Source organism: Sceloporus undulatus, chromosome 8 (genome assembly GCF_019175285.1).
Source record: "Sceloporus undulatus isolate JIND9_A2432 ecotype Alabama chromosome 8, SceUnd_v1.1, whole genome shotgun sequence".
NCBI classification, from domain to species: Eukaryota; Metazoa; Chordata; class Lepidosauria; order Squamata; family Phrynosomatidae; genus Sceloporus; species Sceloporus undulatus.
This window is the reverse complement of record NC_056529.1, coordinates 30307169-30335043: the sequence shown is the minus strand read 5'-3', so window position 1 is coordinate 30335043 and position 27875 is coordinate 30307169. Positions and strand designations below refer to the sequence as shown.

General features: G+C 41.2%; 1 protein-coding gene across 3 annotated transcripts; it reads right to left on the bottom strand.

The window, feature by feature from the left end:
* Positions 1–334: 334 nt before the first annotated feature.
* USP42 (ubiquitin specific peptidase 42) lies at positions 335–27793 on the bottom strand. 3 transcript variants are annotated; one of them, XM_042437923.1, is made up of 16 exons: positions 24076–27793; positions 22791–22991; positions 20445–20555; positions 19760–19862; positions 19574–19641; positions 19381–19451; positions 18429–18512; positions 17840–17950; positions 17263–17403; positions 14807–14907; positions 13980–14133; positions 11952–12701; positions 9347–9438; positions 7447–8766; positions 2994–3319; positions 335–1883 (listed from the first exon to the last, which is right to left on the bottom strand). In XM_042437923.1, exons 1-16 carry the CDS (start codon positions 24314–24316, stop codon positions 1831–1833), a joined length of 3927 nt encoding a protein of 1308 aa, XP_042293857.1. In that variant the 5' UTR covers positions 24317–27793; the 3' UTR covers positions 335–1830. The 3 variants fall into 3 exon arrangements, with proteins under 3 accessions (XP_042293857.1, XP_042293855.1, XP_042293856.1); XM_042437921.1 differs by lacking the exons at positions 19381–19451; positions 19574–19641; positions 19760–19862; ... (1 more) ...; positions 22791–22991; positions 24076–27793 and adding an exon at positions 19089–19239 and having other exon boundaries at positions 2998–3319; positions 17840–17952; positions 18430–18512; XM_042437922.1 differs by lacking the exons at positions 19381–19451; positions 19574–19641; positions 19760–19862; ... (1 more) ...; positions 22791–22991; positions 24076–27793 and adding an exon at positions 19089–19237 and having other exon boundaries at positions 17840–17952; positions 18430–18512.
* Positions 27794–27875: the final 82 nt, after the last annotated feature.

Here is a 27875-nt window from a genome sequence, read left to right as displayed (position 1 = left end):
CTCAAAATGGTGGATAAAATGACACCTGTCACCATTTTGTGAGGGACAACATAGGAAAACCACAGTAATGGGGGTTTGATTGCATAAGATGGGTATATTAAAACACATTTTCACGCTATAGCCCACGTCTTTTCCTCTTTTTTTTAGCCGGTTTGCGATTTTACAATTATTCCTGGTTTAAATCCAGAGTCACTAGTTTCTCACCCGGATTAAGAAGCTATAAATCTTGAATGGAGACAAATGATCTTCACAGAGGTTCAGCCAACTTGGCTGTTTACCCAAACACTCTGGCCAGGTAACTGTGGTGGGAATGAAAGTGAACACACACTGGAAAAACATTTTTTGACTTGCTGTATTTATATACTATATAAATTTTACATGCCATATTTACAAGTGGGGCAAGTGCTTTTATCTTTAAAAAAACAAAGATCAAACTTTAGACATCTCTGAACAACACAGCTTGTATAAACCAGACAGATTATTCAGATGACCTGTATTTAATACAGTTTTCCCCACTCCGTCTCCTGATGCAGGACCAGTGAATTAAGTGTATCACAGTTTGATAGCATTTTCATCATTTTTAAAAAAAAATTAAATCACAGTACTGTATGAATGTGTCTGAAACTAGAAACTTTGAAGGGACAAGAACCAGACAACTGAGACCCGTCAAGACAAGCATCACAATATTAAAATAAAAACAGTTTTAAAAACAACGCAAGGATGAGGACAGCTGTTTCTGACCATTGTTGGGCCGACGCAGGGCGGCTCTAAGTCTTAGCACCCACTGCATCCGTCGCCCATAAGAAGCCTGGGAATGACAGGACAGCTTGAAAGGGCCAAGCAATAGCAGTTTAGGGCAGATAGCTATGAGAGGCAAGAAAGGAAGGAAGGGGAGATCAAAAGAAGAGGCAAAGGAGATGCACAAACGCTCAATGAGGGGAAAGGATGTGAATGAAGCCAGGACATGGCGGGGAGGGGAAAAGGCAGAAGGCCACAGAGGGGGCAAGACCTAGCAGAAAAGAAAACCCTACAGAGATGGTGAAGGAAAACCTGGCCAGAAAGGCAAGGGAGACCAGAGTGGGGAAATACATTTGGGGAGGACAAACATCTGCAAGTGACCTCCCTATACCAGCCTAACAGATCTTGGCTAAGGCAGAAAGCCTCCCTGTGTGAGCACCCTGCGATGGCTCCTTGGGGACAGACATCCCAGGGGCCCAGAGAGACAGCCCAATCCAGAGCAGCGGCCGGGGGCCTTCGGACGTGTTCTGAGATACATTCAAAAACAAGTAGAGTCTGAACAAGACGCTTCACAAAGTCCAAGACTGGAATCCAATGGGAAAATAAAAATAACCGAAGTGAGTTTCTAGTAGCAGACATCACAGAGAACAGATGAAGCTCTTGCAAAAATCCTAGTTGTGTGTGACATTTTTTAAATAATTCTTTAAATTAAATAGAGACTATCCGTTGCAGCTCGATCATCCTGTTGTTTCCTTGCTCCTCCCTGCGCCAGATGTGTAGACTTGGCGCAGCATCGCATGAGTAACACAATCAACCTGAGTCTGTATCTAAGCAGCATTTGAAATGTTCTGTTCCAGGGCATTAATTCTAACTGTGACATTTACAAGTTAACTCTTATGATGTTCAGCAATTGTAGAAAGTTTCCATCCTCCGCCCCCCCTCGCCTCCCCGGTGTTTATTTTTGGATTTCAGACCATTTTAAAAAAGAAAGTTCTCAAGGTAAAAACTAAAAAAAGGGGGGTTTTCCATGGTAAAATCCTGTACAGTATTTCTGAAGCACCAATTATGAATTAGAGTTAATCGCTTTTCGGTTTATAAATATACTGCAAGCTGTGGAGGAATGGCTTCCAGCGGACGCTCTGGATCTGAAAGGCAAAGGAGAGAAGGTTATTCTTGGAGACTGATTGGATATTATAGCTCAAATGCCACACAAGTTGTAAAAGCAGCTTCACTGGCAACCGCAGCATGAGAACGCACAGCAGTTTGTCGCCTGCGCTGTCAGCAGCCATTCCTTGGGGCTGATGAAGAAGGGAAGGAGCAGCAAGAACAGGAGTCACTCACCCCATCAATCTGGATTAGGCCACTGCTCTTTGGGTCCTCTCCCTCTGATCAGTCACTCTGTTGTTGTTACCTGCCCTAGAGTCAGTCTTGACCCATGGCGACCCTGTCTTCCACTGCTCTGCTTAGATCCTGCTAAGTCGTACCCACAGCTCCTTAATAAAGTTCATCCATCTAGCATGTGGCTTTCCTCTCTAGTTCCCTCCACCTTTCCACCTTTCCCAGCATTATTGTTAATATAATACTGGACTCCCTTGAAGTGAAGTGACAGTCACTATTAGTCCTGGTTGTGCAGCTTATAGGCTGTGCCTTTCCCACCCTGCTTTGAAAGCCAAAGGAAGGCCCCCTAAGCTCTGCCTCTGGAGGTGTCTGCTGGAGTCTACCATGCAAAGAGTAGCCGTAGCCACTATGGCACTTCCGCATTAGTGCCTTCTTTTAAATCTCGACTCAGCCAACAACTGAGCTGAAGTTACAGAAGCTCAGTGGCTGGCCCCAAACCAGCCTCCATCTAACCTATCTCTGTGAGGATGAAATGGGAGGCAGGAGAACCATGTGTGCTAAAGGCTTGATGTCCCAGTGGGAAAGCAAGACATAAATCTAGCAATAGCATTTACGTTTCTATACCGTGTCTTACCACACTAAGCACTCTCTAAGCGGTTTACAATGTGTTAAGCCAACTGCCCCCAACAAGCTGGGTACTCATTTTACCAATCTACGAAAGGATGGAAGGCTGAGTCAATCCTGGAGCCCTCAGGATTGAACTCACAACACTGTGGTTGCAGGACTAGCATTTAACCATTGTCCTGCCAGGGCTCCTAAGTCTGATAAAATAAATGTAACTTAATTAACCCGGGAAGGGGACAAAATACAGAATCACTCCATAGATGTCTCTTGGGTTTTACTTTTGAGTCTCTTACCTACATTATGATCTGTAGGAGGGCAGGAGCCATTTCTGTTGCAGCCTTCTATACTTTTTGTTTTCTGGCAAACAGCAGTGTCTCCATCTTGCTGGGTCCTGCCATGCTTCCTACAAGCCTCCAAAGAAGATTGTGTCATCATCTCCCAGGTTTTGAGATTCTTGGTTTCCAAACTGGTTGGCTTAGGGAGGGGAGGAACTGAAATTTCACCGCACTCTTCGGATTTCTTTGTACGCTTCTTCTTTTTCTTCTTCTTTTTCTTATGTTTATGCTTGTGAGTCTCAGCCTCGGAGCTGGACACAGATAGGTCCGAATCCTGGCGATGCCTGGAGGAAGCGGAGAGGAGTTAACAGGAAAATCCACAGCACAACACTGGCATCCAAACAAGAAATTCAACACGAGGGGAGGAAGTTGTCCTCAGCTGATTTACCCTTCCTTCCCTGCAACATACCCATATGGGGAAGGGATACACAAATGAGAAACACTGCCTCTTCCTATGGCTTCATATTTCACCTGTTTTTGCCTTTATGCTTTGGTTCCTCCTCAAAGTCCATTGGGCACATGTCAAGTTAAGTTTAGCTATCTCTTGTTATTATATGCTCCTGAGTCAACTCCAACATAAAGAGGACCCATCCTAGGATTTTCTTGGCAAGAATTCTTCAGATCGTTTGCCATTGCCTTCTTCTGAGGCTGAGAGTGTGTGACTTGCTCAAGGTCACGTAGTGCGTTTTCAACTTGGTTATTTTTGTCCTCTTGCATTCTTTCTAAGAGTTACTCAGCTTGCCCCATCCCTTCTGAATAAATCCATCTCCTTCATTGGTGCGCTCATCCTCAAGACATTGCCTCTGGTAGTTTTTAGTTTCTTGGCTACTGTCACCATTTAGGACGGGGCCAGTCGAAGTGGGGCCCTCCAGACATGAACTGCAACTCCCAGCATCCCCCAGTGGTGGCTATACTTGCGAGGAGGGCAAGTGCTTGGAGGGCTGCACTTTGCCTACCCTGGCTTAAAAGTTTTCTGGGCACTCCATACCAGAGTGCTGGTTTGGGTTGAGTGGACAGAAAAGGAGTGATAGCAGCTCTTACACTGCTGAGTTGCAGTTAAGTAAAATAAAGTCATTTTCTGCCTTGTCCTTTATGTATTAAACAGTCAGCACAACCAGCAATACACAGACTGCACTGAGGGTGGGTAGGTGAGTCGTGAAGATTCAGCAAAAGAGAGTATGGAAAGGAACGATAGGCTTTAAATAGCCTCTCCTTCACCCCCTATATATGATCTCACTTGGCTCCCTGATCTTTCTCATGGAGGCCAACAAAAAGTTCCCTTCAACACAACACTGTTCAACACACAGCCCAGAGACCAATTGTTGACCAACCATGAACAAATGAGGCCAGACACAATGTATGGAGTTAAACAAGGTCCATCCTTATTGACCTAAAACCTATTTAAATGTTTGAAACCTGGGCTCAAACAAAGTGGGGAGCAATCTGGTGCAAGTTTGGTTAAGACGGAGATGTCAAGCTATGACACCTCCAAAGCCACCAAAGACCCAGACCCAGACAGCCATCCAAAGAGATTGGTTGCTATCTCAGACGGACAACCTGGAGGACTGTCCCAAGACCCAAGACTTTGTAAAAGAGAAAGTAAGCCCCAAATGTCTGTGCGGCTTAATTAAAACTAATTAATTAATGCATTTTAATGCATTTTAATCTACATTTGTTTTAATTTTTTAAGATGCTCTGAATCCCAGAATTGGGGAGGTGGGGAGAATGATGATGATGAGGTGGTGTGTTCCCAGTTTTGGTCCCTCCAACTGACTATGATTTTTAGAGGTGATTTCACAACTGAACAACATAAAGAGGAGAACGGAGTCAACCTATTCATTTTGGCTCCCCCCTCTCAGTCCCTTTCCTCTCATGTGGCATGTCTTGTAAGCCTGAGGGCAGGAACTATCTTATTACTCATCTTTACAAGCTGCTCTAGCAGCCTTTTTTCATCTAAAGAGTAAAATTGCTCTGAAATAAATAACTCCAGCAAGGAGGGATTGACAGAGAGAGGTGTGACTAAAGCTAGACTCTTAACTCATGTTGCTATGAGTCACATAGCCTGTTTGTCAGCCAGTACCATGGATTTAAGCACATACTTTGTACTACTGTACATATTTCTAGGATTTAGACACATACACACACACCCAAACCGAATTCTCAACTGTAAGCATCTCTGAGAGATGGCCCTCCAACCACTTCTTAAATACCTCCAGCAAAGGGGAGACCACCAACCCCTTAGGTACTCTATGCCACTGGAGAACAGTGCTTACCGTCAGGAAGTTCTTCCTGTTTAGTCAGACTCTCCTTCCTTCTAATCTGAATCCACTGCTTTGGATCCTGTCCTCTGGAGCAGGAGAAAACAAGCTTGCTCCATCTTCCACATCAGATGTCTGGAGGGCCCCACTTTGACCGGCCTCTTCATAAATGGTAAAAGTAGCCAAGAAAATAAGAACTACCAGAGGCATTGTCTTGAGGATGAGCGCACCAATACAGGAGATGGGTATATTTAGAAGGGATGGAGTAAAAGAGATAGCTGTATGCAAGCTGAATAACTCTTACAAAGAATGTAAGAGGACAGAAATAACAAAAATGAAAACTCACTAGGTGACCTTAAGCCCTTCAGATATTTAAAGATGGCCATCATATTACTTCTCAATCTTCTCTTGTCCAGGCTAAAGATACTCAGCTCCCTCAACCGTTCCTCACAGGGCTTGTTTTCCAGACGCTTTACCATCTTGGTTGCCCTCCTATGGACATGCTCCAGCTGGTCAATATCCTTCTTAAACTGTGGTGCTCAGAACTGGACATAACATCCCAGGTGAGGTCTGACCAAAGCAGAACAGAATAGTACTATTAATTCCCTTGCTCTAAATACTATAGTTCTACTGATGCAACTTAAAACCGTGCTAGCTTTTTTGTCATCGCATCAGTCCTAACAACTTGTGCTTTAACTTGTGTCATTAAGACCCCTAGATCCTTTTTACATGTACATGTACGGCTGTCAAACCAAGTGTCAACATTTCCAAAAGAGAAATAACATGTTTTAGCATCAGTTCTCTTTGTTCCATTGTCCTGCAGGAAGAAGAGCACCCTTATATGCATTTTACAGATGGTGATGTACAAGTGAGCAAAGTAATGTACCTAAGCCACACTTGTAGATTCACAACTTATATGAGATTTCAGCTAAATCTCAAGATAATTCACTCCCACTACAAAGATCTACTCACTTTATCAATTCAATGGGAGTTTCTCCCTCTCTCCTCACTCCCATTCCATGTAAGATTTGCTGAAATGACCCTGCTGAGAATTACCTTCCATGCGGAGGCCAGACTTCCCTAACCAGAAGACGGCCTTTTTGGCTGCAACCCCAGAACCTTTGCACATCATCTGATGGCAAGCACAAATGGCCTCACCTCTTGCTTTCCTTCCTGAGCCAATCTGCTTCTCCTGGCATGACTCTGGCATCCAATTTACTATATTCTCATTCTACTGTGGTGAGATTGGGTTGGTTTTTTGTTTAATACTGAAAAGTACTACTCAATGGTTTAATTTTTGTGAAGTTAAAAAGCTTCTTTATATGAAGGCTAATTGTTCATCCATCTAGCTCAGTACAGTCTGGTGATACAAACTGGTAGAGTTTGTATAAACTGGACTCACTGGATATGCCAAGGATTGAGCTGAGGACCTTTTGCATGCACTATCACTGAGCTCCACACTTTTCCTATCTGTTTTATCCTAGCTCAAGATTATTTCACTCTGTAATTCAGTCTTGCTTGCTCTTGATTTGACAGCAGCCAGGAGGCCCTTTTCTTCATTTCCTGAGGCTCTCTAGTGCAAATGCCAGAGATTGAACCTGCAACCATCTGCACAGAAAGCAGTGCACCTACCACACAGCTATTGCTTCTCTCATTACAAACAACAACAGCTGAACAGAATAAAGTTAACTCTCTCCAGAAAGCCCTACTCATCTACCTCAGCCTGCTGTGGAAGTGAACAGAGAACCTGAAAAGCTATGCCAGTTGTGTAAGCTCTAGTAGATTCTACTAGGCTGGTAAGGCTGAGAAGACAATTCTGGAGATGGACTATATGTTTGCCATCTGAGGCCCAACCAAGCTCAGTATAGAGCGGTTCACTACCAAGAGGATGGCCACCAGGTGATAAAGTGACGACAGCAACTGAATAGTTGCAATTGGCATCACTGGAAAGACTACCTGCACTGATGGAACCACAGACCTTCAAGGCAAAAGAACTTTAGCCCAGCTCAGAAGCAAAGACACACATGAGTATCCGCAAGGCCAAGCAGCAGTGACCCGCTTCCCATTCAGGATTTATAAGCCACAGTGATAACAGAACATTTTACAGATGCCAGCTTGCACGCTTGCTGGTCTCTTACTGCTATGCCACTAACCTGTAATCTCTTTCTCTGTGTTTGTCTTTTAACTTTTTCTTCTTCTTCGACTTCTTGTGTTTTCGCCCTCTTTGCTCGTTGAGAGATTCACTCTGAAAGACCTTTTGGCATTTCTTTTCTGGGGTGCCCTCGCTCCCCTCAGGGCTCTGGCATCTCCTTTTCCTTTCCTGCTCATGAGTCCATCTGCTTTTATAATAATCATATTTATATGGGCTACTGTAAACATGACTTGATTTGCTATAGTCTCTCTCAGAAAGAGTAAATTTTTTATCCTGATTATACCTGGGGATATGGGAAGAATAATAGTAATTGTAAGATCTGCAACCTTCCCATCTCCTGGGGATATCCTGATGTCGCTCTCTACTCCATGACCGTTCTCCTTTCCCGTAACAATGTCTGTTCCTTTCAGAGTCCGTTTTCCCTCGGCTGTGTGATCTGTAAGGTGGGTATTTCCCCAAACTCCTCCCAGGATCTGGACTACATGGGAATCTGTAATAGTTCGTATTAGAATATTCGCGCCGATAATGCTCTGGTGGCCTTGCTCTCTCCTTGCTGTGGGAGCATCTTTTCTTGCTGTGATGCCCCTCCGTTTGGCTCCGGGTGGGTGCTGCCACCCCCGCTGCATCCTCTGCCTCCTCCTCACTTTCCGAGTGCTTTCTTTTTGAACGATAGTGCTCCTTGTCGGTTTTTTTGGAGGTGCAAATTTTCTCCCTAAAGGGAGAAAGGCGTTTCAATTCTTGCCTCTCACTGTCTCCTTTGAATTGTTCACTACTCTCTCCCGGTCTGTTGTTGTCCTTAGAGCACAGACTCTCCCCACCTACGTCTGGCCGCATAATGGAAGAGTCGTCAGTAGGTGAGGCATCATCATACATTTTTACATTGTCCTGCGTTTCCTGGCATTTCTCTGCCGTGTTTAGAGTGGCAAGCTTTTGAGAACTACATTCACTGTCAGATTGTGAAAGAGGGCTTTGAGCCCTTTTTTCCGCTGCCCCAGTATTTCCTCTGGCAGGTTCGGGGCTCTTTTCCCAAGCTACCTTCCCTTCCTTTGGTCCTCTCATCTTTTCTGTGTGGACCTCCACTTTGCTTTCTCTAGAAGATTCTTCTGCTGCTCCCTGGGGACTGGATTTAAAGTTATGCTGTCCAACACTCTCAAGAGGCACAGTGTCTGTTTTGGGGTGAACCCTTTCACACGGGTCTTCTGTGGTAGAAGTGATTTCAGGATCTGAAGGGGTTAACAGATTCTGGATGTCATTAGTGAGGGTACTGGGGACCTCTTCAGAAGAGCCATCCACTTCCAAAGGTTTTTCCGTTCCACTAGCACTGCACATAAGAGAGAAAGAAAGGTTTGTAAGAAGCCAGAAAAAGAAAAATACATAGCAAGACAGACCATTATGGGTTAACACTTTCTTTAATTCCTGGGAAGAAAAGTTATTTTTGTTCAAAGGCATGGTTTTTATGTGATGACCGCTTTCAGGCATTTGATGAACAGAGCCTTTGTCTGTCCTGCGAAATCTTTTGGCACAAAACGTTAGCTAGTCTTTAGCATTCCACTGGACTCACTCATACCTTGCCAGTATCTCAGTCAAATGCACACCCTGCATTTCAAAGCACCTCTCATATATTGCACTGGGTCTTCAAAGCAAGAAGCTTAGGAATGGTTGCCTAGGGTTTTATTTAACTATTTACACCGAATACATCAAAGTAAACAAAGGGCTAGACTGGGGAAGGTACAGACTATTCCTCTACCATTTCAATATGTGCCATCAGCAAAACCAAAATACTGTATGAAACTAAGAAATAGACACAACTTCTTAGAAGCATTCTGACGTCCTGTGAAAATTTTGTAAATTTTAGAGACAGTTAATAAAAACGTGTTTAGAAAAGGCAAGAATGTTTTTACCTGATGTCTTCTGAAAAGGGTTTCAGGTGATTGTATCTGAAAGAGTCTAAGATTCTATCTTCAGGAACTGGGGACAAAGTTGTAGGAACACCCTATTAATTACAAAGGGAGAAAGATTATTATATAGAATAAAAGGACGAAGCAACAAGCCTAACGGCTCTTAAGTCCAGTCAGTACTACAGCTCCCAAACCTCCCGCCAGCAGTAAGATGTGCAGCAGAGTAAGGCCATCTCTGTGGTTCAGAATGACTATAAAAAAGAAGCATGCTGCCTTAATGCAGGAGGGAGTGTCATTGGACACACAGCATGAAGGATAATATATTGGAACTGAATCCAATAATATGGAGACTTTGCAGATTGGTTATTCCCAAGTCTGGGAACTAGTTAATGGCTGCACAAGATACAGACAAATTCCTCCTGAATGAAAAGGTGCATAGCTTAGGAGCACTTGTGGTCCCTTCCCCGCCGCTGAAAGCAGGCAGTTTCAAGGGCCTGGAGCATCAGCTTTGTTTGGCCTGTTAGGACCTTCTAGGTATGGCCTTTCTTGACCAGGGATACACTGGCTACAATAATCCATGTACTGATATGTTCCCAATTAGACTTCTACAATGCGCTCCAACAAGGGGCTGCCCTTGAAGGCAAAACAGATTGCAGCTAATGCAATATGCAGCAACTGAATTACTAATAAGGACGCACTATAGAAACAGCCATTTTGAAGGAAGTGCATGGGCTGCCAATATGCATCTAGTCTGAATTTAAAATACTAGTCATGACATTTAAAGTCCTAAACAGCCTGGGGGGCTTTGACACTTGCAGGAGTGCCTCTCTTTATATTGGACAATGTTGGAAAGATTCCCTTTTGTGTCCCCCAATGGGTGCAATGCAGTACACTGTCTTGTGTACTGCCTAAGAGGGGACTTCCCCCATTGTGATGTCCCAGTTATGGAATGGACACCTCCTGGAGGCCTGGTGAGTTTCAACTTTACCAAATCTTTGAATCTCCAAAACCTTGCCTTGAATCTGTATAGGTATATGGTTTTAAACTGTACAAAATCTCTTTTAAAAACCCCCACCCAACCTCACTTTCTTTTGGAAATAATCCAATATAAACTTCAGATGCTCACAAGCCCCTAAACGCTGAATGTTAATTAGAAAACTAAATCAGAGGGACACAGAATGAGTGAAAGAACTGGCCTGCTACAGGCGTTTTCTCCAATCTAGTGACATCCAGAAATACTGGATTATAACTGCCATAGCAACATAAATAGCATAGGTCTGGGAAAGTAGGCTTACAACATCCTGGAGAGGGGAATGGCTTGCTAGAACTAAAAACAGGGGTCCTAGGAATGCTGTAGATGTTGCTTGTCTTTTCCAGCCTCGCAAAGCATGCTAGGGTTGCTCCCATTCAATCTCCATAGGCCAACTCATACTGTGCAGCTGCACATAACACTGTGCAAAGAAATTAAGCTTTTGCATCCATAAGAGCTGAATTTTGTGACATGAATTATGCAGGTCAAGCATATTGTCTGCAGTCTACTGGATGTGATAAGAAACTATAGCCAATGGAGGAGCCGTCATGGACATTAAAGCTATTCTGTACCTTTTCCTACCTCTGGAAGTAATTTTCAATAAGCACTGTTCATATATATTCAGGTACAGAAACCTCTTTGTTTAGAAGCCAGAAATCTAGAGGAGGTCAAGTATTGCAACACCCACTAAATGTCATAATGGAACAACAGACACATGAAGTTTCCTCAGCCGGTCTGATAGGCCTGCTGCAGAATTTTATCAGCCATGCTGATAAGTCATAATTCAGAAGCAGACTTAAAGGTGGTTTGCAAATTGGAAACTAGCCTCAGGGGATGTTCTCTGCCAAGGGAAGAGGCTGGTAGCCTCACACAAGAGAGAAACAATATGATTCTCAAAGGAAGTTTCTTTTGTGTTGCTAATGGACTTCAAATTTTATTTCCTGGAGTTTACTGTCCAGTTTCCTGCTTGGCTAAGGAAGAGTAATGGCTTGTCTACATGGCCATCCCTGTGTGCCATCCTAACAGTAAACAACTATAACAACATCTTGATAAGTTACAACCATATGACTCCGATATCATTTTTCTTTCTCTTCCCAGTTTGACTTTTAATATTTTTCCTGATGAAGAAGCCAGTTGAGCTTCAAAAGTTTGCATCGTGTATTTTGTGCATTTTGGTTGGCCAATAAAGGTATCACTTTTTATGGATTTTGAATGTCAACCATTAGTATCAGTTTATTCATGGCCAAGACTGACAAAAGAAAGGAAAAGAAATTTGGGCCACAGAAGGGGCAGCCAGAGAGAAGAGAGATTTCTGCAGGTTTCTTTTCATTACTTTCTTTTATCTTCAGGCCTTACTTCCATGGTATTCTCCCATCCAAGATGTTATGTAGAGCTCCCAGACATTCTCCCTTCTAACACAAACCAGACATATAGACCTGATTAACTCCAACAAAACTGCTTCATCATGTGGTTTAAACACCCTTCCCCTGGGACCATGAATCCGCCAGTTATGGATTGCCAGGAACCAGTATCAAAAGTCCAATGAAGCGAAAAACCCCAGAGTGGAAACAGACTCACTTTTCCAGGCAATCCATTTGCTTTGGAAAATGGGTTTTCTGCCAATTTCGCAGGCTTTGCTTGGCAAGTGGAATCATTGCATATCTGTCCATTTTGTTTAGGGGCATCATTTAGACTAATGGAAAGGACGACTGTGATATTTTTGGATGGCTCATGCTGCGATACCTCCTTTTCAGCGTTGTGAAAAGACGGACAGGAGTTCTCCAATGTAGCGGCTGCATTTTCAATTAAAATGCCATTGAAAGATTTGGAGTGGCCATTCTCCTTTACCAGTCCTTTTAATTCCTCATCGGAGTCTTCTGAAGATTCAGCCCCATAAGGGACCAACATACTTGGGCTGAGTTTGGGCTTGCCATTCACTACCAGCTTGGAACAGGATTCACTGGGAGCTGTCTGTTTGGGGACTTGGTTAGCAGCCAATACTGTTGATGCACTTGAGGTAGATTGCACTGCAGAAGGATTGGAAATGGTTGAGGATGGGGCTGGTTTGTTGAGGTTATCCAAGGTACAGCTGGCATGAGAGACACTTTGGCGACCAGGCAGCTTGTTATTGTGAATACTGATGGTTATTTTTTGCTTTTTAGAAGGGTCAGGCATTGTAGCAGTGGCAGGCCTGTTCATTGTCCAGTTTGGGATGGATGTGGCAGGTGGAGCAGAAGATGGCCTGGTCAGGGTGGCATTGCTAGCAATTGCAGCGGAACTGCTGGCAGTCTCTTTTAGAGATCCAGTTCCATTCAAATGATTTGAATTCTGAAATAATAAGAGGGAAACCGTTAAGAAAATGAGCCAGCTAAAATTTGAAAGCATCTGACAATCTTGTAGCTAATTCTCTATCTTTTCTCATATTTATACTGGCTCCCTTCAGAAGCACTGCTGACCAGTTAAGCTTTCTCAATCATGGTTTGTCATACTTTCTGGATTGGTAAATCAGAATTGGATGTGGTGTCTGAACTGATGAATCATTACTACAACCACAGTGTCTCATCCAGAGGATTCTGCATGGTGGTGAGATGCATTCATAAGATCATAACTTGGTTTGGATTACAAATCCATGGCTACAGAATGAACCATGGTTTCCTATTGTGTCTAAACTAAGCCACTCTGATTTTTTTAAACAAGGGAACCACACTTTCCGAATTTAGAGCCAGTCAACACCATAGCTCTGTTTCAACCTATAAGGGCTGCAATGATCTCTAGAAGCCATATATCATAAAAATGGAACCACAAGTTACTCAAATCTTATGTACACCATGCTAGAGTAATGGCATTGCAGAATGTAGCTGCCTTATGGGAAGCGTTTGCTGTGGAGTAGCGAGCGGCAAACAGTTGCCACTGATTAACAGGGAAGCAGGTAGTCTTACTGGCTCTGAAGACACCTTGCTCCTTCTCCCATATTCCTTTCCTGAGATGGTTCAACAACATTTGGGTGTACAGTCAGTCAGTCCTCCACAATTGTGACTTTGACTTTTGTGGATTTGAATATTCACTGATTTGATTAATATGTTCTCTGTAAGGAATCTCTAGGTCCTCCAGTGCAACTCTGCCACAAGCTGACCGTAGAGTTACACTGCAGGACCTAGACAAAACACTTCTCTAGCATGAGGACCTACAATTTCTGCTGGAACTTGACCTCCAATTGCACTGGAGGACCTAGAGATTCCTAGAGAGGTGTTCTCAGGTTTTAAAAAGGCTGTTTTTTATTTGCAATTTTTCCACTTTCATGGGGGCCCAACCAAATGTGGAGGGCCCACTGTAAATACAATCAGAACTCCATAAATGAAAGGAAGTTTCGAGAACTGCTTCTAATGATTTGATAGATGTTTCGATTACAAACAGATGGATATACAACAGATTTATCCATGTTTTGCTTCTTTAAGAACAAAATTCTATATTAATTTTCCATATGTCTTAAATGAATGGTAAGGAGAGGTTGGAATTACAATAATGTTATTTTAGAAGCTGAAGCTTTCAAAAACACCTGGTATCTTACAAGCTTACTTTATGTCAGTCTTCAGAAGAGAGAATTACCTTAATCATGTGGGGAGGGAGCTGTGGTCCAATAAATCCTGAGGCAGTCTGTTTATTATTGACTACCCGCTGATTAATGACCGGCCGGGGAGAAGATTGCCCTGGAGTGTGAGCAGAATGAATGTGTTCACCGCCATTTTTCATGTCATGGGACCTAAAGAAATAGATAACAAGACACATTGATTCACATTTGTTAACTGAGCTTGTTGACTGAGCTTTTTGCACAATTTTGTATTGTCCATGATTCATTTTTGTTTCCTAGGGTGGTATATTTAATGTGTCAAAGAGATCCTACCCTTTCTCCAATAAGTTGAGAAGTAGTATTTTCACCTTATAACTATGAAGATGCTAGGCTACTGGGGAGAGGGTCTGAGCCTGGGTTTCATCCACATCGAAACCCAACATTCTTGTAGCCCAGCACTCTATTACTGACTCTACTTTAATGCTACATAACCAACTGTTTTGTTGTACAGTGGTAAAAAACAAAAGAGAAAAGGAATATGGCTGTAATACATGGCTAAAAATCGTTTCACTTTTCAGATTCAATTAGTAGTAGGTTACTAGAGATGTGATGTGGGATAGTAAAAACAAGACAGTTTCATGGCACCTTAAAGGCTAAGAAATTTGATTTGGAATCAGCTTTACACTCCAACCTACTCAATCACTTGTAGCATCCACAAAGATTGCCATAAAGAATATGCCAAATAAAACTTCCTCCAAGACTTTTTGCTGTTGTTGTTGCAACAGCCTTCTCCCCACTCCCTGAAATTAAAAGGCAAGTGTATCAAGAAAGAAAGGAAATAAACTGTAAGTGTATTTGACATTACCTGATATAAAAAAGCACATACGCCTGCTGATTCAATACCGTTCTGATGTCACTGTTTGAGACCGTGGAATCATTCATCTGATACCACTGCCCATTGCTGGCCTATAAAAGAAAAAAGAAATTATGCATAATATAAATTCTTATTCCTTATGAATAAGGCATGTTATGCCCTGCTATAAGTTACAGAAAGCTAGAGAACCAAAATGCTGTGTAAGAACTAAAGTAGGGAACCTCCACTCAGCAACCTTGGGCCAGTCTCTTGTTATTACTGAGATTGGTTACAGAATTGTAATGTTCTAATAATTATTCAAGTGAATGGTAACAGCTGAATTCAAGGGTTTTTTGGACAGAGCAAATTCTAGAGTTGGAGTAGGAATCATGCAGCTCTCCAGATGCTGTTGCAATGCAACTATCATCAGCCCCAGTCAGCATAAAACATGAGGAATGCTGTGAGTGGCAGACCAACATAATCTGATGGACTGCATGATTCCCACCCCACACATCCCAATCTAGCTATTCACTTGGGTTTTGGGACTAAAATTGTCTTAGTGAAAAAGGTACTGTATATGGGGAGCTCAACAAGGAGAATGCATATAAGCTAGTTTAGCTGGACCTCTCAGCTGCTATTGTTATCACCGAATGATCATCTCTTAAGTACCTTTTTGGTAGAGGATATGAGACATTGTTGTGTGATGGGTACTAACTGGAGAGCAGATAAAGGACCCTTATTTAGTTTGACCCACAATGTCCCCGCATGATTTTGTCTCCTGTTTAACATTCATATTGAATTGCAGGTGGCGGAAATTTTGTCCAGAGTTTTGGAATGGGTGCTCATTGGTATACAGAGGACACACAGCTCTACTTCTCCAGCAAGCCAAAGAATTGCTGGAAGACTGTGTTACAAGTGAAAGCACCCTTTCCCAACTGTATCTCAAGATGACCATAGGAGGTAAAGAAGCCCTCCAAAACGTTTACAAAGAGTTCAGAGAAAATATACAGATACAGGTGTATACTGTGGGGCTGGGATGCTATTCATGAAGAGCTATAGTCCATACTATCTACTGATTTCTCTCAAATTAATCAAACAGGACATAAACTGTGGAATTTGCTACTGGAAGAACCTGGATGGTTTTTAAAGCAGATTAGACAATCTGACAGAAGACAAGGCTATCAACAGCTACTAACCATGATAGCTATATATTGTTTCCATTGTCAGAATGGAAACACAAGTGATCAGGTGTTACTAGAGTTATATCCTACTCGTTGGGTTCCCATTGGGGTGTCTGACTGCTCAGTATAGGAAGAGAATGCTGGAACAGATAGTGGGCTGTTGGTTTCTTACGTTGTTACACTATTCCATCTCACAAAGATTCCAGATGCCATGCAGGGAAAGCTTCTAAAGATTCCAGAACCAAAAAAGATTCTGATGCATCAACCTGTGTCTCTGCTATTAATTCCTGGCCTTCTGACTATCTTCTCTTCAAATTACTCAGTTTTAAACCCCTACACCTTTCCAAACTGCATCTATAAGTCCTTATAGGGGCAACATCACATAAAGAATTTCTGAGTTGAGAAATTCTGCTACTGGACTTTAAACGAATTGCGGGATAAAGAAGAATGCTTGGAAATCTAAAACAGTGATGCGGAAACCCACTAAAGAACAGGTGACACCTTTCCTTTCCCCGCCTGCATTCTGGTCAAGATTTCATATCAATCCAACATGCTTAGAATTCTAAACACAGTGACAAGAAAATGAGAACCGTAAACATCAAGTGTGTTTATGATCGATAGAAAGAAAATGTCTTGATTTATATTGAAGAAAGGCTTGCTAGACATGAACAAGATAAACTGCCCTCTAGTGGAAGAAAAAATGAAAGTACCGCCACACAACAATATGAAGAAGTAGAAGTAAAAAGGTAAGATAAGGAGTATCTTGTTTAGTAGATCAGCAAGGAACTACATGGAAGAGATTGCCATGGGAAGAGAGACATTCTTTCAAATGTTTCTATTTTAGGGAGGCAGCAGCACACAGCACTTTGTTCCTTTGCTGCTTCCCCATGACAGGTTTACCTTTGTGTGCCTTCTAGTTGTTTCCAACTTATGCCAACCGTAAGGTGAACCTATCTGGGTTGAGAGTATGTGACTTGCCCAAGATCACCCAGTAGGAATTGATCTCAGATGTCCAGTGTCACAGTCCAACGCTCAAACCACTTCACCATACTGGCTCTCAAGGTTTACTTTAGGGTCACCGTAAGTCATAAATGACATAAAACCACAAAACAACAATCCTAAATATTATTTTCCTTTGCAATCTCTGTAACATTTTCCTTTGCAAAATATCTATTACAACACAAACAATCATTATAAAATTGAATAAGCCTTGAGTGCTTCATCAGAAAGGCGGCATATAGAAAATATTAGACAAATGAGTGGGGAGAGAACAAAAAGGATATTTACTTTAATGTAACAGTAGTAATGTCCTGCATGGCAGCTGAAACCAGTGTGGACCAGAACTGCATACAACGCATAGATAATTGGCTCTCCATTTGGCAGGGACATATACGGTCGGATATCCAAATACTCAGGATATTTTACCTCCTAAAGAGAAAAGAAAAAGACTTGTATATTTTTGAAACACGTCAGGAGAGAAAACAATCCAGTGACCATTTATTTAAAAATTCAATGATCCAATGCACATAAAAAGGGCAGGTAGTACATAAAACAAAAACAAATTCATTCAAAACAACAACAAAAGTGCTGGAAGATCAAAGACTGAGAAGCCTTATTCTCGGCTTAACTGCCCAAAGAAAATAGATGGGGGCAAGGTGAGTACAAGTAACACATGAACACTTGCTCATAGACCAGGTGAACAGCATGAAACAACATGAAACAAGGGTGGAAGAAGACAGGGGTATTAGTGTTTTCATACTATTCATTCTCAAATTTGATTCCAGCATGCTGATTTTAACATGCTTTAATATTCATATGTAGCACTATAAAATCTAACTGAGGTACAACTGTAGCACACTGTTACCTTTGTAATTTTGCCACCACTGAAATTTGCAAACCGCTTCAGGGACAAGGTGAGGACATTTGAGGCCCGATGTACTGTAAACCGCTTTGATGCAGGAACCATTTTTTTTACACCTAAAACAAATGCAGAGAACAACTTGTTCAGCTTCCAGGATTATTTTCTTTTGCATTTACTTTTCTTCCTAGAGTCATACTGGTATTAGTATGAATGCAAGCTGCCATAAATAAATGGTATCAGTTCAAAATAGGTGATTCTAAGAGGTTAGCTCTATGGAGCAAAGAGAAAACAACTGTTTTCTCAACTCACCCCTGGGCCTCATAATGTCCAATTCATTTATGGAGAACAGGTTATGACATTCTATTTTGGATTTCTTTTATTATAGATATGTAAGTTTTAAAAAATGGCTTGGTTTTATGACACACAAGGCAAAGGGGCACTTCTTACATCATATATCACAAAATAATCATCAATATATAAAACAACACATTTTATTTCTGTATTACATGCAAGCCAAATTCTTTTGAGAGCCACATAAGACATAGAAACCCATTCGATCTTTTAATAGAGATGCAAAGTAATTTTCTTCTTACTTGCTACATTTATAGGCATTTTCACCATCGAGTTGTTCTGGCTTGACAAACTGCTCCAAAGCTTTATTAACACTTTGAGCTGACTAAAATAAAAGGAAAAGGAAACTGAAGTGAGTTTCACAACAAGTACATAAAGAAAAATATTCACATTAGCAAGTACTAGGATCTCCTTAATGTATTATGCCTTCCAAATAGCAAGTGTTTCAAATCATTTAATTAGGATTTCCAAATAAGAACTGAAAACATTCCACCTGTATCAAGCCACAAATATTGCAAACCCATATTGATAGCTTTAAAGCAGGGGTGTGCATCTTGTGGCCTTCCACATGTTGTTGAACTTCAACATCCATTAACTCTAGTCCAAATAGCCAATGGTGAGAGCTGATGGTGGTTGCAGTCCTGCAACGTCTGGAGTGTCACATCTCTGTTACCCATCCATTTTAAATGGAGGCATTGCATTTTGTTTTGGCAGGATACATGCCACCTGAAACAGTGAAGAATCCAGTGGCACTTTTAAGTCCAACACATTTACTATAACATGAGCCTATGTGGACTACCAAGAAAGCTCATGCTGTAATAATTTTGTTTTTTTAATGAAAGAGCCATTGCACGATGTCTTAGCAGCAACAGATGAACACAACTATCCCTTTGGAAATCACCTGAATGAAAGCATTTCTTCATAGAAAGCATAATTAAATGTATGGAATTCACTGTCACAAGATGTGGTGACACCCGTTAGGTTAGATGGAATTAGACAAATTCATGCAGGATTGGTCTGTCAGTGGCTATTGATCATGCTCATGATCTGGCAGCATTTCCATATTCTGGATTGGAAAATAAAATGCATGGTAATATTTGTTTCAATGAAGAATTGTGTATAAATCTCACCCTCCCTCCAAATCACTGTACTGTGGCAGAGTAGCTAAATAAAACCATCCTAAATTAATGTACCTTTATCTCTAGTGTAATATCCAAATACGGATCATATGTATCTGAAACTCCTTTGCAGTTCATGCATTTTACTGAAATTGAAAGAAAAATATATGTAAGTGAAGCATAGTATGAAGATACTGTATCAAGATAAACTTGAAGCTCCCTAGTAAATGTCAAAAATAGAAAAAATTGTGGTTATTTTGGAAAGTACCTCTAGATCTCAGATATCCTCCAAATATTTGGTGAATGAATGTGGTGGCCTGAGTGTGTCTGTCCAATCTGAAAAATGGTAAAAATAAGTAGATTACTGAGAAGTCAAAATATACTTCAAATCATTACAGAGAAACCAACAGCTGGAGGGACAGGAATAAAGAACATTATTCTGTTTACAACTTACTTGTTGCTACCATTCAAACATGCTTTCTGCATAGCATCAACAGTGTACCGTAGGAATTCATGTGCATCTTCCTGATTGCCGAAACGGAAATGTTTTGCTATTCCTAAGAAGCAAAAAAGACCACAAGTGTTAACCTACTTTCAAAAAACAAATCAAGGGTAGGGAATCTCTTTCAGCCTAAGGGCCAAATTCAATTTCAGCTAAGTTCTTGAGGTATGGCCGAAGGCAAAATGGTGGGATCAGAAATACCAGCGTATTTTAGCTGGCAGCTAACAACAGGCATTTTAATCTTTTAAAATGTGGGGAAAACACCTATAAAAGCTAGGAAGACAGTGATTTAGCTGGAGATGGGACACATTCACCCAGGGAACCCCTGAGGGCCAGACTGGGATCCAAAAAGGTCTGGATTTGGCCCCAGAGTCTGAATTACTCAACCTACATGTAGATCAAATCCATGTAGCTTATTACTTCCTATACTGAATTCAGACAACCAGCCATCCAAAGTGCCCTTACGGGCATATCATAGCTTCTGTTTTTCTTGCCTGCTAGGAACTACCAAACAAGGAAGGGCCAAATACAGACCTTGTAGGCTAGGTTTGGCTTGTTGGCTGGCATGTTATGTGGGCCCAATTTGGAACAAACCATACTGCATGCACTACATATTGAGGTTGATTAATAAGCTTACGTCTAAGATCATTTATGACAGGCATTGGCTTGATGACGGTGCCAGAATTCGAAAGGGCCTGGGTGATGTGACCCTGCATGGTGCACATCATGCAAAATCCTTGCTCATGACCTGGGGAGAAAAAGACAAATTAATTCATTCCATGTTGTAAGGTGCATTCTCACTAAGAAGACCAATGCTTTTTGTCCTACCAATATCAATCATTCTGTCAAACATTTTATTGCATTAGCATTCAAAAATATAGCAGCTGTGTTAATCTGTTTTAGCAAAGAGGCATAAAAGAATCCAGTAGCACCTTTCAAACTAAGTGGGAAGAAGAGGCAGCTTTCAGAGATGTCCATATTCCATGCATAGTCTATAATCCGTGCATCTGATGAAGTGGACTGTGCTCACAAAAATTTATGCTGGAAATGTTTTGTCTCCAATTACTTTCAAAGGCGCTACTGGATTTCTTTATGTGTTTTTATTTTACTGCATTAAATACAGAATGTAGGGAGAGCCAGCCTGATGTAATGGTTTGAGTGTTGGACTATGACTCTGGAGACCAGGGCTCAAAACTCCATGCTACCATGGAAATCCCCCGGGAGACCTTGGACAAGTCATATTCTTTCAGCCTCAGAAGAAGGCAAAGTTAAACCTCCTCTGAACAAATCTTGCTAAGAAAACCCCATAATAGGTTTGGATCTGGTCGCCAAATGTCAGAAACTACTTGAAGGCACACAACAGCAAACATAATCTTGCAATTGTGTCAAGGGATTCAACAGGGACCACATTACCTCCAAAACAAGGAACCACCTCGATTGTCATCCTTACTTTTAAAACTCTAAGCAGTTTAGCAAAACAAAGCTAATCTTTATGCTATATATAGACAAATCTATATTCAAAATATAGCACCACCATCCCACCATCCCATCACTCAGCAGCACTATGATGCTTTCATTCATGTATATATGTATTATTTATTATATATGTAGCACATAACAATTTGTTATTTATATGCCACTCAGAAGAGTTTCGGCTAAACTCCTGTAAAAGACTATGGCCTGTTACAAACTGCCAAAATAAAGCTGCTTCAGGTCTCTTGGAGGTATGCTGTTTAAATGATGCATGGGTCCTAAGAGTCCAGAGGTCGCGCCAAAGCCACACTCCATTCCTAAGCACTGGAGGGCAGCTTTGGTGCAGCTTCCGGATTCTTAGGATGCATGCACATTTCAACAGCATACCTCCAAAGAGACCCAAAGCAGCTGTATGTGGGCGTCTGAACAGGGCTATATTCTTTAGAGGGAAAAAGTCCTCACCTTTAATAAAAACTAACTGTCTGATGCTTGTACACACTGTATATTACTGGGCTTTACTGGACAGTGAACGTATGTTTTTGAGAAGGAACTACATAAAGGAAAATTTTGATAGTTTCTTTAAAAATGAACATAAGGAATAAAGTTTTTCAAATCAGCCTATCCAGTGATTTTTCTTTCTCCTAATCTTAATGGATTAGTTTTTCTAAAACAATAAATTAGGCCATTACACTCTTCTTTGGGGGGAAATGCTGCACTTATTGACAGAACAAAGAGTGAAAGAACACTACCTGCAATGCACTACTTTAAAACAGAACATGTCAAATTTGTAATCTTCTAGCAAAACACTGGCCACTAACGTAATACTAAAAGAAGGTTAGTATTCCTAACATGTTGAATGGGAAGATGCCATTTAATGCAACTAGTCTATTCACCTTTGCCTGCATACCTGGAGAAAACAGATCAGTCCCACCTCAACCAACAGGCAAATAATAAACTGAACCTGCCTGCTTCCTTATACCATGTGCAGCACTGACACAAGAGCTTTAAAGCTGGAACTGGCAGCAGTCATAACTTCACAGGTCCCTGATGGGGCAAACACCGTATATAACATTATACTGATTGCATATGGAATTGTTCTCTTATAACACAGAGAAAGAGACTGAGAAAGACCACATGTATATAGCAAAGACTGCATGCATGTATGTGACTTAGTGGGCATGAGAAAGAAGGAATACTTGCACAAGTAATAAGGCTGGTAAGTATTCTGCTACTGCACTGGAAATTCAGTACAGCACTAAGGCATCTGCATGAAATAGGTATATGCCTTTCTGTATTAGGTAGTTTCAAAATACTAGCTTGAACTAACTTTGAAGACTTTCTTTTCTCAGCTTTAACTTCAGCCTTCCCCAACCTGGTGGCTGCCAAATATTGGATTATAACTCCCATTATTGCCAGCCAGCAACCTATCTGGGTGATGCCAAGCAGGGGAAGTCTTCTGTTTTACATTTTCAAGGGGAAAAAAATGTAACAAATGTTAAAATATACTCACAGGTTTTTGAGTGTTCATGAGAAAGCATATAGTTGGCAAGAGGAGGGGTGTAGGTCAGACACTGCAAAGCAGAGTTCAGGAAGCACGTATTGCCCAGGTTTTGGAGACCAGCTCCAACTCTGTGCATTTTTTGCCATTTTAAGCTGATCTTCTCTGCTGGAAAAAGGACCTTCTGGGGCGCTGCAATGCCATCACCGCTAGCTGCCAAAGAACAAAGATACGTTTTGAAAATACTGAAGTAATTAAGAGAATGATAAGAATAATGACTCAAAGACATCTTTTAAAAAATTGTAACAAAATAGTTTTGTTTCCTTTTTTAAAATAAAAAGCTGAGTAAACCTTTGGCTGAAAGATGGCCTGAACAACATTATGGCTGGAATCCTATCGGTGACATGCATGCATGGAATTTGGGAGGATGTGAATGTGGTTTTTGGTTTGTTTTTTTAAGGTTACACAAGGAGCCATTCAGTATATGGTTGTTTATTTAACAGTGTCGGGAGGAGGACATGATTAGATAACAGGGATTCTGGTTTCAGTTCAGCAGCTGGGAAGATAAATGAGGTTGCTCTTCAGATCTTCAGCAAGTGTTGGAGATCTAGAGGAGCGACTTGATTTCTCTTTCTCCAACTGTACCCAGGCACTGACTGGTCACCTCACTCCAGGTAGTAAACAGCCGTGGCAATACCTCCAGAGCTGAAAGCTACCAGTGAGAGAGGTTTTGTTTGTTTAAGCAGAACATTAGGCTCCTCTTGCCTTGATGCCAGCTCTTCGCCATTAATTTATTATGGTACAAGGCCACTTCACCATTACTTTCCTTTCCTCCTTTATCATTATTATCTCATTCACTGGAATTGTGGCAGAATGTTTTATGTGCTAAAATTAATAACTATATTAAAAATATTTGAACAAATCAAACAAAACCTTCACAAAAATTGCTGACTAAGAATATGCATTATTATATCATCATATTTGGTCTGCCTAACTCTGCCTATATCTTCTTTGTTCAATGGTTTGAACCTCGGACCCCGGCTCTAGAGCTGAGGGTTTGAATCTCCACTCAGCCATGAAAATCCACTGAGCCTTGGGCCAGGCACTCTCTCCCAGCCTCAGAGGAAGTCAAAAAGCAAACCTCCTCTGAAGAAATCTTGTCGAAAAAAAACCCTGTTTGCTGTGATAGAGTCACTATAAACCAAAAAGGCACACAACAACAACAGAACGCAATACTAATGTGAATGCCTTCTTCACCTGCACAACTCTTACAAAAAAAAAAAGGTGTTATGCTTACACAGATCTTTCTGGGCTGAGGGCTTAGATTTATCGGGTACAGAGGAGTTTGAATACACAGCAGCTCCTGGCACCGGTCCCAAAGAGATTTTGTGTTTTGGAGCTTCCAAAGAAGAAGACAGAGCACCCCATCCTGCAGAGCCTGAGTCCATATCTCCGGAAGCTGGTGCCACGGAGCTGAAAGGCTGCTTCTCAGAAGCCGAAGGCTTTGAGGACTCAGATGTCTTGTCAACTATGGTCATTGTTCATCTCTGTGAAACAAAAGAGAGAATGAGGGGAAGAAACATCTCTTTGATAAACAGTAGGAAGAGAAGAGAATTCACCTTCAAGACAAGGACGATACACAATGGTCCTTTTCCTATTCAAAGGAAAAGGGAACCACTTCAATGGAAGAAATGGAACAGTGTTTGCACCTCATGTTTTCCAGTGCTTTGTCTAAAGTAAGGTTCCTAACAGTTGCTAAGCAGGAACAGGCTTTCTTTATTTTTCAATAGCCAAACATTATGACACTTCCCAGTCACACACACACACTACACACACACAGTTGCTATGACCTTACTCCTTCCAAAATCTTATCCCTCTTTTTGGAATGATATAAAACATGCTGGCTTGGATGCACCTCACTCTAGTCAAATCCCGATTTTGCCATTTAAAATAAGGGATGTGATTTAACTATGCCATTATATATAATGGGACTTGGGCATCCACAAATTTTGGTATCTACAGAGGGTTATGAAACCAAACTCCAGAGGATACCAAAGGCACAGTGTATTACCTCCAGTATCAGAAGTCTCTGGTCAGATGCAGGAGAGTTCTTCTTATGTTTAAGAACATTCAACAACCTTCTCTAGCCATTAGAGTGCAAGCTCTCCTATATTACATATATTACAAGGAGTCAGCGCCCAGCAGACTGAATTTATGAATGCTACAAGTAAGAACTACAGTTTTCATGAATATCTGTCTTGTTTTTAATAAATCTGGTTAATGAGAGGATAACTTTTTCCTTGCAGTGGTATCTTCCTCTTTTCTGCTTGGCTGATCTACTCAGCTTCAACAATAAAGCATAAAGAACTCTTGTTTTTGTTTTTAAAAATGGCATTTGTGCTGGACATTGTAAAGGCCCACAACACCTTAAAAATTAATTTCAGTTGACCTTTCAGCAGTGTGTATGAATATGCCACACACAAACACACCAGACAAGAGCTGTCTTAATACTCGAAAGATGCATCCAGATCAGCATGTTTGTTTTGCTGCTCACTTATTTATTTCTTTTATTTCTTTTAACTCAGCATAAAATTAAAACTTTCAATGCACACTTCCATATACAGGGAATCAGTATAATTATATCAACTTTCCTGGCCAAAATTAAATTTAATTCAGTTGGTCAAAAAGAGCTGAGGGTAAGAAGCTTGAGCTCAGAGAGTAAAATACCAGGCTTACTTGGGAATAAAACAAATTACCCAATGAAATGAATAAGGTACCTGCAAGAAAGCAAGTACATATTTGAGGTCCACCCATTGTTCAGTCTGCATGTTCTATTCTTTCATCCCCAACCACAGCAAAACATGGAAACGCTGGAAAGTGCAGCACAGACGTGGGGGTCATGCTGCCCACTAGGCGCTGGAAGATGCCATATTTATGACTTTCCCTGTTCCAATTGAAATCAACATGAAAATGGGGGATGGACAGACAGCTGCCATACTACAGCACATCCTTACTGGTGGGGGGAAATGCTATACTAACCGTGTTGCCACCTTTGCACCATTCCCTTTTCTGACTTAAAGAAGTTTAGACAGTGGCAGTAGTCCTGCTGCCCACAGAAATGTAGTGCTATAGCAGATCAGTGTGCAATGCTTTTTGTTTTAATGAGAAAAGACTACTAGCCTTTAATGGTCTTTGGTGCAGGCTGTGAGAAACAACAGAAGCAGAGGTGCCTTGCAGTTCAGCTACTGACAAGAGCATTACCAAAAGAATGGCAAAGTGCAAGAGTGGGCTACATGCCTCCCAACATCTAACCATTGCACATTATCCATGAGGTGGGGATGGAGGAGAATCCGGAAGGCAAGGGAATCCCAGACAAATGTGTCGAACCGCTGCAGGAGGTGCCACATCTTTTACTGTTGTAACGGTCTGTATTTGGACATCAGGAAAATATTAAGGCACTGTAACCTCTCAGCACTGAATGAACAAGGGCACCCTTAGCAATATCAGCACAATGTCCAGAGCATGGCTCATCCACAACATCTACGTCAAAGCAATCCGCACAGAGTAGATTAAATAAAGGGAATGTAACCAGCTTCAGTGTTCTCAGCTCTCCGAAGTCCTTGTTAAATCAAGTTTTCTGTTAGAATTATAGGACTCAAATTACCATAATTGCCCAATACTGGAACTAAACCATCTCTGCCCTGACACTAAACATGCTTGAGCATTTACTCATTTCCTGCATGTGCCTGTTTGCACTTAATTTGAATAGTAATGCAAGCGGAGTATGTCTTAAACATAACTCTCTCCCCCTCATTAACCAGGAAAAGGTACAATGTGTAAAGGAGAAGGAAAGCCGCTGCAGAGTCAAGAAGTCCTCCTTTTACAAAGAAACCAATTACACAATTACAGGGCAGAATTTCAACTGCAAATTTTCTAGCAAATTGGTTTATAGAAGAAGTAAAAAAACAACAACCCAGCAGCCAAAGTTCATTTAGACAACTGTAAACTCCAGTCCTGAAGGAGCCTGGAGCAAATCTAGTACATAAGAAAACAACTCTGAACTGTCAACTGCTCAGATAAGATTATCCAACAACAAACACAGATGAGAAACCAGACAAAAGATAGGTTTAACAGAGCGAATCAGGGTGTGCGAAGGGATTTTTCATCTTTCCTCCTATACAAAATGAGGGTGCTTCACCGTTAGTACTTGTGAAACGTAACACTAAATCAAAGGTAAAGAGGAAAACTCCACAAAACCGAAGGAATGAAGAGAAATGCGACAGCATGCTAGCTGTATTTCATTATTAATGCAAGCACTCTCCTTTCAGAACATGTCAAACATGTTGCTAGCGTGATAAGAGAAGAAGTATCTTGCCTCTTGTGGTAAGTGACGTGTGGTTATCAAGTTAATATATCATCCACTCTTTTTATAGGCTGTTTCATAATCCTTATGCAAGACCCATTCAAATGAATGGATGACACGTAATTCATTTAAATGAATGAATGGCTACAGTCCAACATATATTTGCAAAATCAGTCAGAAGGGACTAAAAAAAAATCTGGTTAATTTATGAATTGTATTTATAACCCACCTATTTTCCAACTCAGAACACAATGCAACATTTATTATATTCATGCTGTCTTCCTGCTTTAGAGTACAAAGCTGTATTCTCCTTTGCCACCCATCTCCCATTTTATCCTTAGAAAAAGTCTATAGAAGATTAGATTGAGAGGTTATGACTAACCTAGTATCATACAAAAAGAGTGGTGTGTCTGAGTTGGGAGTTTCTTCAGTCCCTGAGTAAGTACACCAACCATTACTCAACAATGACATTTATATACAATGTTCTCACAGATTAAGTGGGAATAGGCCTAGAATACGTAAGTAGTCTCCTACCCAGGTACTAACCAGAATTATCTAGCTAACCTATTACTTATGAAACAGAATAAAGTACAATGTAATCTGTTGTTATGTGCCTTTAAGTTGTTTCCGACTTACGGTGACCCTAAAGGAACTTCTTGACAAGTTTTTTTCAGAGGGAGTTTGCCATTGCCATCCTCCGTGGCTGAGAGAGTGTGACTTGTCCAATGGATTTC